This window comes from Pezoporus flaviventris, unplaced genomic scaffold (assembly GCF_033815535.1).
Source record: "Pezoporus flaviventris isolate CSIRO_AGI_PZ_B2104156 unplaced genomic scaffold, CSIRO_AGI_Pfla_v1 ptg000078l, whole genome shotgun sequence".
NCBI lineage: Eukaryota > Metazoa > Chordata > Aves > Psittaciformes > Psittacidae > Pezoporus > Pezoporus flaviventris.
In genome coordinates, this window is record NW_026892626.1 from 1,112,976 (window position 1) to 1,126,229 (window position 13,254).

The 13,254-nt window shown below is 53.4% G+C and overlaps 2 protein-coding genes across 4 annotated transcripts in view; both read right to left on the reverse strand.

Moving 5' to 3' along the window:
- The window catches only part of CUNH8orf33 (chromosome unknown C8orf33 homolog), a 212,552-nt gene that overhangs the window by 168,486 nt on the left and 30,812 nt on the right, over positions 1–13,254 (reverse strand). The window lies entirely within an intron of this gene.
- Positions 5,587–13,254, reverse strand: part of NTN3 (netrin 3) — a 30,517-nt gene continuing 22,849 nt past the window's right edge. For all 3 annotated transcript variants that reach the window (XM_061473423.1, XM_061473424.1, XM_061473422.1), the window contains exons 4-7: positions 12,259–12,408; positions 11,281–11,334; positions 6,397–6,471; positions 5,587–6,138 (exon numbers count right to left, since the gene is read on the reverse strand). In XM_061473423.1, the coding sequence (XP_061329407.1) occupies positions 5,810–6,138; positions 6,397–6,471; positions 11,281–11,334; positions 12,259–12,408 (608 nt within the window). In that variant the 3' untranslated portion in view covers positions 5,587–5,809. The remainder of the gene's footprint in view (positions 6,139–6,396; positions 6,472–11,280; positions 11,335–12,258; positions 12,409–13,254) is intronic.

Here is a 13,254-nt window from a genome sequence, read left to right on the forward strand (position 1 = left end):
GCTTCAGAGGTCAGCTGGTGCTGGGAGAGATGTGACCCTCCGGATGCCTTGGGTGTGTGGAGCTGGGTCTGCTCTGCCCCATCTCCATCCCCTTTCTCCCCTCACCGTGAGCAGGACCATGGTCGTTGCAGTGACAAACCCAGTGATCATCTGATGGAGCTCCCCCAGCACCAGCCATCTTCTGAGAGTGACACCTCTCCCTGCTTCACCCAATGATTTTCCATCACGTGGGTGTGCTGAGGGGAAGTGGTGAGACAGCAGAGAGGCCCTTTCTCCAGGCTTTTTGGATAGTACATCTTGCCCAAGATGAAAACACCAGCTTGAGTGCCACAGTGGCTGTGTAAATAGAGGGGCTCGTTTTAATGGATGCTGGCTGGTGGCTTGGCAGTGGGGGCCTGATCCTGCCCCGTGAAGAGGCCCCCAACCTGTCATTGACTTATTGGAGACATGGCATCCCTCTGAAATAGCAGTCCTGCTGGGTCCTGTGCCTCTATGGGGACATGAATAGCAGAGGATGAAACAAGGGAGAATGAGGTTGTGGTAGCAGCTGAGCAGCAAAAACCTGGAAGGAGGCACAATACTGAGCCCGAGTCACAGGGGGACCAGCATGGCTCTGCCAGGGCAGCAGGACCCCTGGGTAGGATGCTTTTTTAGTGCCATGGCCTATGTGCCTCTGGCAAACCTCCTGGCACATCACAGAGATACTTTAGGGCTGGTGCAGTGCAGGTGCAGGTTGTGGGGTGTGGAGGTTACAGGAGTTGCAGGAGGGTCATCCCATCCCCAGGGTGCTGGTGGGGACCACTCTTCTCCCTCATCCTCTCCGTCACCACTGAGGTGGGAAAAACTCAGCAGGAGGGAGACGACAGATTTCTCCAGATGGTGCCCCCTTGATCACAGTGGTTCCCCATCTTTGGCTCTTCCTTATGAAAACATGGCACAGGCCAGCCCATTGATTAATGGTTTCCTCATGTACCCCCTGCACAGCCGAACTGGAAAGTTGCCTCCCTGCTCCCCAGGATCCCCTGAACCTCCCCTTCCTCCTCATGCCCCCGCACCCTGCAGGAGCCCAGGTACCCTGGGCACACAGGGAGAGTGTGTTAAATCAGTGAACTGTGCTCTCATAAAGATGAGGGATCATAGAATCATGGAATGGTTTGGGTTGGAAGGGAACTTAATGATTATCTAGTTCCAACCCCCCAAAATAGATAGATTAGGTGAAGGAATAAATGAAAAAATGAATGAATGATGTGGTGGTTAACTCTGATGTAATAAATGCCCCCAAGGCTTGTTAAAATACACTTGACATTTTGAACAATGGCACATTTCTCACTGTTTTGCACGGACAAGAGTAGCTGGAGCAGCTCAACCCCCTGAACACTTGGCTGACAGGGTCATGGGTAGAAAAAGTGCATCCTGCCCTGGTCCTATAGCCCCTCCATCAGGAGCCTGGGTGGGTGGAAGGGTTGGAGTTGGGAGGGCAGGAGGGGAGCTGGGAAAAGGAGAGGCTGAGGTTTGCTTAGGAAGTAAAATTTGGGAGGTTAATGAGGCTTGTGAGGATTGTAAAGCACCAAGTAAAGCCCTGTGCCGGGGTAAGGGGTGGTGGGCAGAGTGCTGCTGTACCAAAAGCCCAGCAGAGCCAGAATGGAGGATGTGGCATTGACTGGGGCAGTTTGACAGCTGAGGGATGGCAGCAGGCCACTGATGCCTAGTGCACTATGTCCACAGGAGACAAAGTGCCATGCTGTTAACCGTAAAAGCATGGAAAGGTCGGGCTGGTAGGGACACCATCACTGCTCTATGGCAGCTGGAGCCACTAAGATCCATGTTGATCTGCATTGCAGGATGGAGTTGCTCTGTATACCAGGGAGCATCAAGGGAGTAAGGAGACCACATCAGGCCATGACAAGGGGCCAAACAAGTAGGTCTTGCCTAAGTATATCTTGCTACTCACCAGGCAGCATGTCCCAGAGTCCAGCACTGAGCTGTGCTATACTGGCCAAGCAAAATGCTCTTTGCTTGACTGTGCTGGAGGTGTTTTCCTGTGGGATCTTTATGGACTTCAGTGACCAAGAGAAAAATGGTGGGAAATAATGTGTATGCATCCATGTGCCTACTCATCTACTCATCTCTCTGTCCACTAAGGTTGGGGTACAGCTGTCTAAGCTCCTGTGATATCTTGTGAGTGGAACTGGCTGGACTACATGGAAAAAGAGCATCGAGTTTCCTGTAGTATTCTCATGTTTTGCTTCTTTATTTGTCCAAATTCCATGTTTCCATGAAAAAAGTCCATTGGCCTTTTGAAATGAGAAAAATTTCAAACAGCTGCAAAATTCAGTCCCAAAGTGAGGGGGGAACTTGCAAATGTGACCTCTCCTTCAAAGTGATTGAATCTCAATCATTTTGCCCCAGCTGAATACTAGGAAAAGGCATTTGCAGGCTGGAGCAGAGGGTCCTTGCATGGCATTCCTCAGCACACATGAGCTCAGCCTGATGCTCATGGGCCGGGGTCTGCACTCCAGGAGTGAGAGTGCACCGGAGCATGCTGAATCTTTTCAGATCCTTCATTAAATTAACTTTTTTTTTGCATCAGAGAGCTGGTTTGGAAAGTGTTCACCTTCATTGTGGCAAGTTTGTTTATGCTGCAATGTCTCTTGGCCTTGCAAAGGCTACTGCTTTTGGCCTTGGCCACCAGGACTGCATGACTGTCACCCAAGTCATAGAGCCACAGAACCACAGACAGGTTTGGGTTGGAAGGGACCTTAAAGCTCATCCAGTTCCAGTCCACTGCCACAAGCAGGGACACCTTCCACTAGACCAGGTTGCTCCAAGCCCCATCCAACCTGCCCTTGAACACTGCCAGGGATGGGGCAGCCACAGCTTCTCTGGGCACCCTTTGCCAGCACCTCAGCACCCTCACAGGGAAGAGCTTCTGCCTAGAGCTCATCTCAATCTCCCCTCTGTCAGGTTAAAGCCATTCCTCCTTGTCCTGTCCCTACAGGCCCTTGTCCAAAGCCCCTCTCCAGGTTTCTTGTTGGCAACTTCAGGTATTGGAAGACTGTTATAAGGTCTCTCCTTAAGGAGCCTTCTCTTCTCTAGGCTGATGAATGAAAAATGAATTCTTTCTTCAGTCTTTGGAGTGACACAAGCAGGGGAAGTCAGGACAACAGCAGCAGCTTCAGTGAAGGTGCGAAGTGGCCTATTCCAGTCCTTCAGCCAGGACTTTAGGATATACCCAGGAAAGGGGGAGCTCCTCTCCTCAGCAGCAGCCCGTGGCACATGCGGTGGTCCTGCTCTAGTGTCTCCGATCTGCCCCAGCAGGACACACATATGTACTGGGACACCAGCTGGGAGCCATCCCTGCTCATCAGCAGTCCCAAGTGGCAGAGCTGAAACAAGAGGAATGAGCTGTATGGGAGGGTAAACCGAGAGCTTCAACCACCAACACCAAAGTCCTCAAAGTTTTAGGTTCTCTGTTTCAAGGGAGGAGAAATCAGGTGCCAAAGGAAACCCTGGATCCTCCTGCCCCAGCAGGCTGTAAGAGTACTTTTTGGGTAGCACAGACACATTATACCTCTCCTGAAGGCTGTAGCTGCTTGGAGAAAACAGATGCCTTCTGTAGCCCTGCCCTGATGGGCATCCATGCAGTGGTGCTGCCCTGCTCTTTCGTGGGCTGAGCTGCTGAGAAGAGGGGCTCAAGAGCCCCCACATCCCATGGGGTGATGCCAAACAGCCTCTGGGGCTGTGGGGATAACCCCAATGGGATCATCGTCCTGGCTGTGTGCAACCAAAGGGTGTTCCACCTCTGACACTTGCATGAGGACTGTAGGGATCATGGGGTCAGAGTGAGCCTGGGGCAAGCTCTGCTTCTGCTTCTGGTCTGCTTCTGGAGTGCAAGCAGCCACAAGAGGAAGAGGAGGGGTAGGTGGGCTACATACTTCAAGGGCCGTCTCATGGCAGAAACCAATAGCCTGGGAGAACCAGAACAAGAGGAACCAGGGCTGGGAGGATGCCCTCAGCTCAACTGAGAGAAAGGGGATTCTATGTTAGGAGTGTGGTATAAGACCAGCTCATGCAAGGCCAAGTGATTGCACATACCCTTTGCCCTTCAGCTTCTGCCCTCCTCTCAGCTCTGTTCATGCCTTCTGTAGGCACACCAGCATCCACAGGACCTGAAAGGCTCTGCACATCTCTGAAAAGCCACTTCCAGCACCTCCAGCAGCTTCATCAGTGGACTGAGCTCCCTGAGTTGGGCATCCGCACGTCCACACAGACATCCCCCAGTGCCTACACCCTCACTCCCAAACTCCCCTCTCCTGAGCCTGTGTCTTCAGCTGCAGACTCCAGCACTATGATGGGATGACGGAGCCCAGAAGCACTGGACCAGCCATGGGATGGGGAGTCCACGTAAGCTGCCACGGGCTCCAAGGAGCAAAGCATCATCCCAAAGCACTGGAAAATTGTGATGTATGCTGCAATATCTCGCTGAGCCATTCAATAAGCAAGGCAACGTTTGTAGGCAAAGGAATATCTACTGTCAGAGCACCTATTATTTCTACTCGTATTTATTATGCCAAGACTGCTACAATCTCAACATGGGATGATACTGATGTCTGCTTGAACTGGAGGCTAATACATGGTGAAGAAGATATAAAAGACTAGAGGTGGGTCAGTGAAAGCTCTTCTCTCTTCGTGCCACCCCTGCCTTGTGCATATCCTCAGACAACCTTGGTCACAGCAATACCTTCAGGGGACTATGCAGCCAAGCCAGATCTGAAGGATACACACCAAGGCAGACGGTCACTTGGTGTCAGCTCTACAGAAATGGGTGGAATTATGTCAGTTGGTACCAGCCAAGAATACGGGGACATAGACCTGGGTGGATGGATGATGACACATGATGGCTGTGGTCATCCTGTTTGCCAGAGGTCCTGCTTGTGGGGCAGGCCACAGCCTTGGAGGACATGGGAGGGGAAAATGGGTGTCTCTAGGTCTTTCCCACTGGGTTGCTTGGACTATACACCAGCATAGGTAATGGCCAGTGGGGGTGTGAAGTCTGTCCTTTTCTCCCTGGCGGACACAGCTCTTCCTGGTATTGGCCACCAACCAGTGTCTGTCTTTTCCTTAAGGCACTGCAGCATCACATGGGTCCTGCTGCAGGCGGCAGCACTGGTCCATGTAAACCCAACGTCACCAGACAATTAGGCCTGAATGACTCAAAGTTCATTTGTTTTTCCTGGTGGAGAACCTGGGGCTGGTCCCTCTTCAGCATTAGGATGGTTTCCACTCATCCTGTCTATATACACATCAGTATGATGGAAGAAGACTCAGACCTGTCCCTACTGGGCAAGGAGAAGGGGCAGAGAGAGATCTAACTGCAGCACATTTTTAGAGAGCAAGGAAGAAGCAGGGCCTGGATGCTGGAGAAGGGAGAACTGTCAACTCAAAGGTCACCACCAGGCAGAAGAAGACTAAAGGGAAAAGAAAAGCCTAGAAAACAAGTGCTACCAACAGCATGCCCAGAGAAGCACATCAATCCCCTTCAAGCTCCTTCAGGCACCATGGAATCTCACTCTGCTTTGCTCCTCATTAAAGGTTTGTCATTACTGTGTTATTTTTAATACACACTTAGAGGAAAAGGCCCACATGCGCACCATACGTGCATACAAGGGGAAACCATTGCCAAAATATACACTATAGACAGAAGAGTCTGTTCACACTATATATATGTACAGAGTCTCTGGGTGCAGTTTGGCAGCGCACAGCCGGGCTGGGGCTGAGCATGGGGTGGGATGGAATGTGTGGAAACCCCTCAGGGCTTCACACACTTTCCCTTCTTCTCCCGCCGCTGCAGTTTCCGAAGGCGGCGTGTCCAGGCGTCCCGCCACTGGATGACAAGGCTGTTCTTGTCAGCCATCAGTCCCGGCCGGTCAGTGGAGTTTTCACTGATCCCCATGACCAGGTACTTTTTGCTGATCTGGATCTTGGGGCACTTGCAGGACAGGTCTTTCAAGTGGATCCACAAGACATTGTCACCACGCTTGACCCGCTCGTCACGGCACTTGTAGACAGAGAGGATGTTGATGGTGAACTTGGCCCAGTTGGCCACCATCTCCATTTCAAGGATGTTCACCTGGACCACTGAGGGAAAGGAGCAGGAGACACGGTGGTGCTTTGCCTTGCTTCTCAATGGAAGTTTTGGTGACAGGAACTGCCCATCACCAGCAGCCCCACCTACCTCATCTATTGTACCCTTTGGGGGACTTATATGGGGACCCCTCTCCATGCTGGGTGCTCCCCGTGCCCTGGAACATCTGCATCTCGCCCACCCACAGCCAGCCTGTGGCCAGCCCCCTATAGCAAAGCCCAGCATGGTCCAGTGAGGGAGGAGGTCCTTACCATAGTCCTTCTTGCAGTACTTCTTCATGTTAATCTTGTAGTTGCCCTTGGCTGGCTTGCAGTAGGAGTCACAGTCTGTGGAAGAAGAACAGAGGGTTGAGCATAAAGATGCTTGAAGGACATGGGGTCCCGTACCACCACAAGAGAAGAGGGTGGAGTGCATGGCAGCTCATAGGGGCTGGGAACTCAAATCCCAGCACAAACACCGACACCACATCAGCCAGGAAGAGAAATCAAGTGACTTTGGGCCTATCCAGCAGACTGTGTCACCTCCTGTGCTGATGGTGTCCTGCAAGATAAGTCAGCACAGGAGTAGTAGAGGGAGCCTGGGGACTCTCCTCTGAGATGCAAAAAAGGGATGGGTGGGAGAAATGTAGGTGAGCTAATGAAGGCCACCATGGAGAGCAGGTAGGGGCCATGACCAAGGAGAGTCAACCAGAATGGCCCTGCAAACCTGGGCAATGTGAGAAAGAGTGGGCTCAACCCCACCATCCACAGGGAGGAGGCCCAAAGGACAGTCTGTCCCCAGACCAGTGGGGTGGCCATCCTCAGCCCTCAGGGGCCAGGGTGGTGGAAAGCATCCTCATGGGGCAGCCCCTCCAGAGACCTGCAACTTGCCAGTGGCCCAGAAGTGGGGAAGGGAACTTGGGCCATGGGAAGCTGGTGGGTAAGGGACATGGCTCTGCTCTGCCACTGCTCCTCCTGCCCAAGCATCCCCTGCTCAGATGGGCTGGGGAGGCCACCATGCTGTCCACACCACAGCATCCTTTCCCTGCAGTCCCAGCTTCAGGCAAGGCCCATGTCCTAAAGGAGGCTCTTTTCTGTGCATTTCTAAAGACCCCAGATTTGCATCTCAAGCAGAGGGAGGGCAGGGAATGCCTCTTTCCTTCTCCCCAAAGGCTTTGATCCCAACAATTGCCTGCAGCAGCCCTGTCCTCCTTTCTTTCTCCCTGCCATCTTCCTTTGAACATCTCAATTTGTCTCTTTCCAAATGGCATGGTTGTGTTGTGTTGTTTTTTTTTTTTTCTAAGGCCATCTTTCATCTTTTCTCTCCCTCTTGCAGGTTCTCTCTGGCTTGGCCCCACATCCCAGGACAGAGCCAGCAGCCTCTGAAGTTGTCTTTGTTTGCAGGTTGCCACAGTGATTACGGGTGACAGAGACGAGGGGCTGGGGGAATAACAGTGCCCTGTGCCAAGGGGAGGAGGAGAAAAGAGGAAAGAAAACAGGAGCACAGACTCTGCTGCTCTCCTTTCTGCCCGGCTCTCCTTTATCTGGGACTTTGTGCCACCTGTCCCAAATTTGTCCTGGGGAAAAGCAGTGCAGCACAAAGCTAATTCTTGGAAGAGGGGGATGAGCCCCAGTTCCCAGCTCAGCCCCTCTGCTCCAGCTGGCAGAGCTGCCCCAGCCCTGCTGCATCCCCCAGGACTGCAGTGGTGGCTGTGGAGCTGGTGTGGGGTCTCCCCATGCTGGGGGGGCTGCTGGGTGCACTGAAATGCTCAGCTGTGGCACTAAAGGTGCCCCCATCTGCTGCATCCCTGGGAGCTGCCTCAGCCTCATCCTGGATCCCACTGTATCCTCTGAGACATGCTACAAGCCTGTCCCTGACACCCTGCTCCACCCTTTTATGCTACAAGAAAGGGACTCTAAACGGGAGCTCCCACCTCATTCTGTGGCTTGCCCAGCAGGATGGACAACCTTTTCCTCCCCACGCAGAGTGATGGAAGCTGAGAGGGGCTTTGGACAAGGGCCTGTAGGGACAGGACAAGGGGGAATGGCTTTAACCTGACAGAGGGGAGATTGGGGTGAGCTCTTAGGCAGAAGTTCTTCCCTGTGAGGGTGCTGAGGCACTGGCACAGGGTGCCCAGAGAAGCTGTGGCTGCCCCATCCCTGGCAGTGTTCAAGGCCAGGTTGGATGGGGCTTGGAGCAACCTGGTCTAGTGGGAGGTGTCCCTGCCTGTGGCAGGGGGTTGGGACTCGATGAGCTTTAAGGTCCCTTCCAACCCAAACTGATCTGGGATTCTATGATGCCCTGCACACAGGCAACACCTCTGCTGCTGGTGGGGAGCCAGCACATGGGAAGGATGGACGGATGGGTGGATGGATGGATGGAAGGATGGATGGGTGGATGGATGGATGGAAGGATGGATGGGTGGATGGATGGATGGATGGATGGATGGATGGATGGATGGATGGATGGCTGGCTGGCTGGCTGCATGGACAGACAAAGCAGGTTGATGCTGCACACACATGGGAGGAGGTGGCCAGTGACCAGCGAGCCACCAGCTGGTGCAGGCATCCCCAGTCTGTGGGGCAGCGTTTGCAAGAGGCAGTGAGTTTGCTTTGCACATCTGGTTTACTTCTCCTCACCTTGGAAAAAAAAAAAAAAAGAAAGAGGAATATTTTGTTTTAAGAGAGATGTAACTTAATTAGGTGTTATGGCTGCAAATTTTTTACTGCTGACTTTGAATTCCTTTAAAGCCCTGTTTTGTGCGCCATGGTTTTTGTTAATTCTGCTAATGGGGAATGGGATTTTCTAGATTTTTTTTTCCACTTAGTGGAAAATATTTTAAGATAATTATAATAAAAATTACAAGAGGTGGACCTAGGATGTTTCAGCTTTGAGACGGTCAGCAGCTTGGGCAGAGAGATCAAAGCCAGACCTCAAAGGCTCAGGAGGGTGGGAAAGGCAGCAGAAAGCTGGGAAGAGCGATGCAGTGGATGGCAAAGTCAGCAAAAAGCCTGGACGCACCCGGGGACAGGACCCTGCAAGGAAGAGGATGGGGAGAGGGGGGAAGTCCAGCACCTGAGCACGATGGCCCCGAACAATGTCCCCCTGTTCCTGCAGCCCAGCACTTGCTGCCAGCGGCAGGGAGGGATGTGGGGAAATGGGGGGAGAGGGGCTTGGAGGCTGCCTGGGTTGGGAGGACTGCAGGGATTGAGAGGCTAAGTGCTGAGTGTCCTCTTGGGGAGTGCCCTGCTCATGGGGGAGCTTGGAGCTCCTGCAGCACAGAGAAGCAGCCAGAGGGGCATCAGGGTGCAGGAGGGTGCAGGCAGGGAGCAGGGAGCAGGCAGGATGCAGGAAGCAGGCAGGGTGCACCGCTGTGGCCAGCCCTGCCTGCAGCACCAGCACACTGGAGACAGAGAAACAGAGGCAGAGTTGGGCAAGGCAACATCACCCACCCCATCTCTGATCCCTGCCGGCCAAGGGGGCAGCAGGACTCCAAGAGGATCCCCTGCTCCCCCAGTGCAGGCTCTGGGCAGAGGTGAGCAACTTTGCATTAAAGATAATCAAGCTAGAAGCCAGAAATCTTGACATCACAAAGCCACAGATAAAACTAAAACAGTTTAAGGCAGACCTGCCCTGCTAAAACAAAGTAAACACCCGGTAAACACCACAATAGCCTGGGGAGGGGCTGTTAGCATTTTCCGCTCCCAAGGCGAGGTTTCTGCAGGAAGGAGAGCTGGGGAGAAGAATGTTCACAGTGCACTGGCTCTCCAAGGAGGGATTAGGCTCCCCCTGGGATAGATGTACTCCAAACTTCTAGAAGAGAGGGCTCTGAGCAGACCTTAGAGCAGCTTCCAATGCCTGAAGGAGCTACAAAAAACTTGGAGAGGGGTTTTGGACAGGAGCCTGTAGGGACAGGACAAGGGGGAACAGCTTTAACCTGACAGAGGGGAGATTGAGATGAGCTCTTAGGCAGAAGCTCTTCCCTGTGAGGGTGCTGAGGCTCTGGCACAGGGTGCCCAGAGAAGCTGTGGCTGCCCCATCCCTGGCAGTGTTCAAGGCCAGGTTGGACAGGGCTTGGAGCAACCTGGTCTGGTGGAAGGTGTCCCTGCCCATGGCAGGGGGTTGGAACTGGATGAGCTTTAAGGTGCCTTTCAACACAAACCAGTCTCAGATTTTGTGATTCTATGAAATGAGTCATGGGGAAGCTCCTCAGTACATATGGTTGTGGGGAGTTGGAGGCGCTTCTGCTCTCTTACCAGGACCATGTGCCATGGGATGGAGTGAAGGATGGTGCAGGATGTCTATTCCCCCACACTGGCATGTGAAAGAAGACCAAGGTCCTGGGGACAGCAGGGTGAAAGGTGACCTGAGGATGTAAGTGGCTGCTTCTTTCCCTAACTTCAACCTCTTGTAGTGGCTTAGGATCCCTACAGGGGTATGGCTAGGAACAGCCATGCTTCAGTGCCAACAGGACTGCAGAAGGAGGGAAGAAATGCAAAGTTTGCAGCCTGCTGCTGAAGCTGTCCCTCCTTCGGTGGGTGACAGCAGCAGTGACACTGATCCTTCCATGGTCCTATCACCCTGCGCAGCCAGGATAAGCAGCTCATACCCAAACATTTCACTCCTCCAGACCTGTACCCACTCATCTCCCAGGGTAGACCTGGCAGCCAGTACCTTGGCACAGGAGCTCCTGAGCCTGCTAGACTCCCCTGCTCTCCCCAGCACTGCTCAGAGAGCCAGAGCCCTCAGGGGCAGAGGGCACCGAGGAGAAACTTCTGGCACTGGCAATAACAAAAGGAGAGTAATAAAAAGCCACCTCAGAAGCACCCACACCACAACCCCAGCCACAATCTGCTGAGGGGTGGCGAGGCCCTGGGGGCTGCATACCTGCTTTCCTCCCTAGAGGGGATGGAGAAACTCTTTCCCCAAGGCCCTGTCAAGCTTTGTTGGTCTCTTTCCAGAAATACACAGGATTTCAAATCTCAGTCATCACTTTCACCAATTTTTTTTTTTTTTTTTTTGCTATTAAGCTTTTTGCCCATGGGTTTGGCAGGGCTCAGCCCTTCTCGCTTTGTGCTGGGTAGAGGGGAGATGGGATGGGATGTCTCTGGGCAGGGCTGGGGCCATGGGCTAATCCTGGGACGTGAAGCACTTACCCGCAGGCGCCTCCGTGCTGGTGACCAGGGAGGTGGGGTTGATGGCAGGGATCTCTGGAAGAGAAAAGATGTCTTAAGGAAAGGGATCCCCAGCTCTGGTGGTGACACTTGGGCAAAAGCCTCCTGCAAGCAAGGTGCAGAGGGGACTTTTTGGGTCTTCTCCAGCAGCTCTCTGAGAAAGGAAATGGAACGAGTCTGACCACAACAGCACAGGCCATTAAATAGGCCCAAAGATGCCCAAACCGAGCTCAGTGAACTGGGACAATCTGAGATACTGCATGCCCCATGAGCCGTAAGGCACTGCTGCAAAGGACGTGCTCCAGGGAAGAATGCTCCTTGGATGCTCAGTTCATCTGAATTCAGTTTGGGCACTGGATGGACGCTTGGCTGATCTGAGCATACTCCATCCAGGCTGCACAGCACAGGGGTAAGTTTGGGCAAAAAACTTTATCAGGACTTCCTGTGACAGAACCTCGGGGAAATTCTGTCCTAACCTGGGGAAGAAGAGGGGGAGAGGAGCCAGCCCCGCCAGCTCCAGCGGTGCTCAGGGCAGGAAGTTGTTCCTCTGCCACTTGTGAGAAAGTCACAGTCACTGCAACAGTAACATGGTTTTATGCTGACCACAGGATCTGGCCTTGATCCAGCCCTGACCACGTTGAGGGCTCAGCTGGGTGAGGGGTGCAGCTTGCTGCAGCTGAAGAGGTCACCCAGTACAGCTGTTTCAGCCATCTGGAAGCACTAACCCAAAGGGTCTTTTCGGAGCCTTCTGTGCTGGGGGATGTGATGCATGGGTGCCACCAGAAGGTGACCCAACCATCCTAACTTGATCACCTCCTGGAGAACATCCATAAAGATGGACATGCTCTCATCTCAGCCTCCCATCCACCACAAACTGCACGCACATGGATTGGTGACAAAGAGGCAGCCAGTGAAGCCAGCTCAAGGACAGCAGCTGCGGGTGCTGGTGGGGGCACTCACTGATGCAGGGGGCCACTGGTGAGCGGCTCTGCTGGTAGCCCTTAGCACAGCGGTTGCAAGTGAGACCGGTCACGCCGTCTTTGCATGGGCACTGCCCTGTCGTCTGGTTGCAGGTCTTGCCGGCTGCGCCAACAGGGTGGCAGTCACAAGCTGGGTGAGAGGGAGAGAGAAGAGGTTTCATCAAAGGTGATGTACAACACAGACCTCAAACTGGACCCAATGTGTCCCCCCTTGGAGAGGTGAGGAGGAGGTGGGCCAGTGCACTAGTGGAAAGGAGCTGCCAGGGCTGGCACAACCAAGACCTGTAGGTCCAGACTGTGGCCCCATGTATGCTGCAAGCAGCATGGGCAGGATGGCAAGCAGAAAAAAGGCTTGGCCAGAGTACAGCTCCACTGACTGGGATGCTCAGGATGAGCCCCTGGAAACCCTGGAGGTCACACAGGCACCTGCAGACACCAGCTTGCATTTAAGGTCCAGACACCAGAACAGTTTCTTCCTGACCACTGCTCTGGGGACAGTCCATTGTGCACACAGGCAAGAGGAGGAATTTCCACAGGCAGCCCTTTCCTGTGTAACCTTTTCCTGTGCAACCAAAAGGCCCACATGGGGCTGTGCAAACCCTGGTTCATGGCCAGCATGGAACTGGGGCCACTGCAGGGACAGAAAGTAAACAGATACATGCCCAGGTCTGCCCTTCCCCCACCTCAACCCCAGGGCAATACTCCTGCTGCAGCAGTAAAAGGCATTTTCTCCACTCGCTCCCCCACCTGTGAGCTTTCCAGTCCATGGAGCTAAACCAACACTGAGATTTCACGCAAAGTCTGGCCTTGCCTTGATTTTAGGATAGTCTGAAGTGGGTCTTCTCGAAGCTTCTGAAGCCCACAAGCCTCAATGTTCATCCTGGCTCTTAGAGACCATGACCAAAGGATGTCCCTATTGCCTTTCTAATGCAGCCTCCCCAGAGACAAGCCACACCTGAGGTGGGTGAAAGTTGGG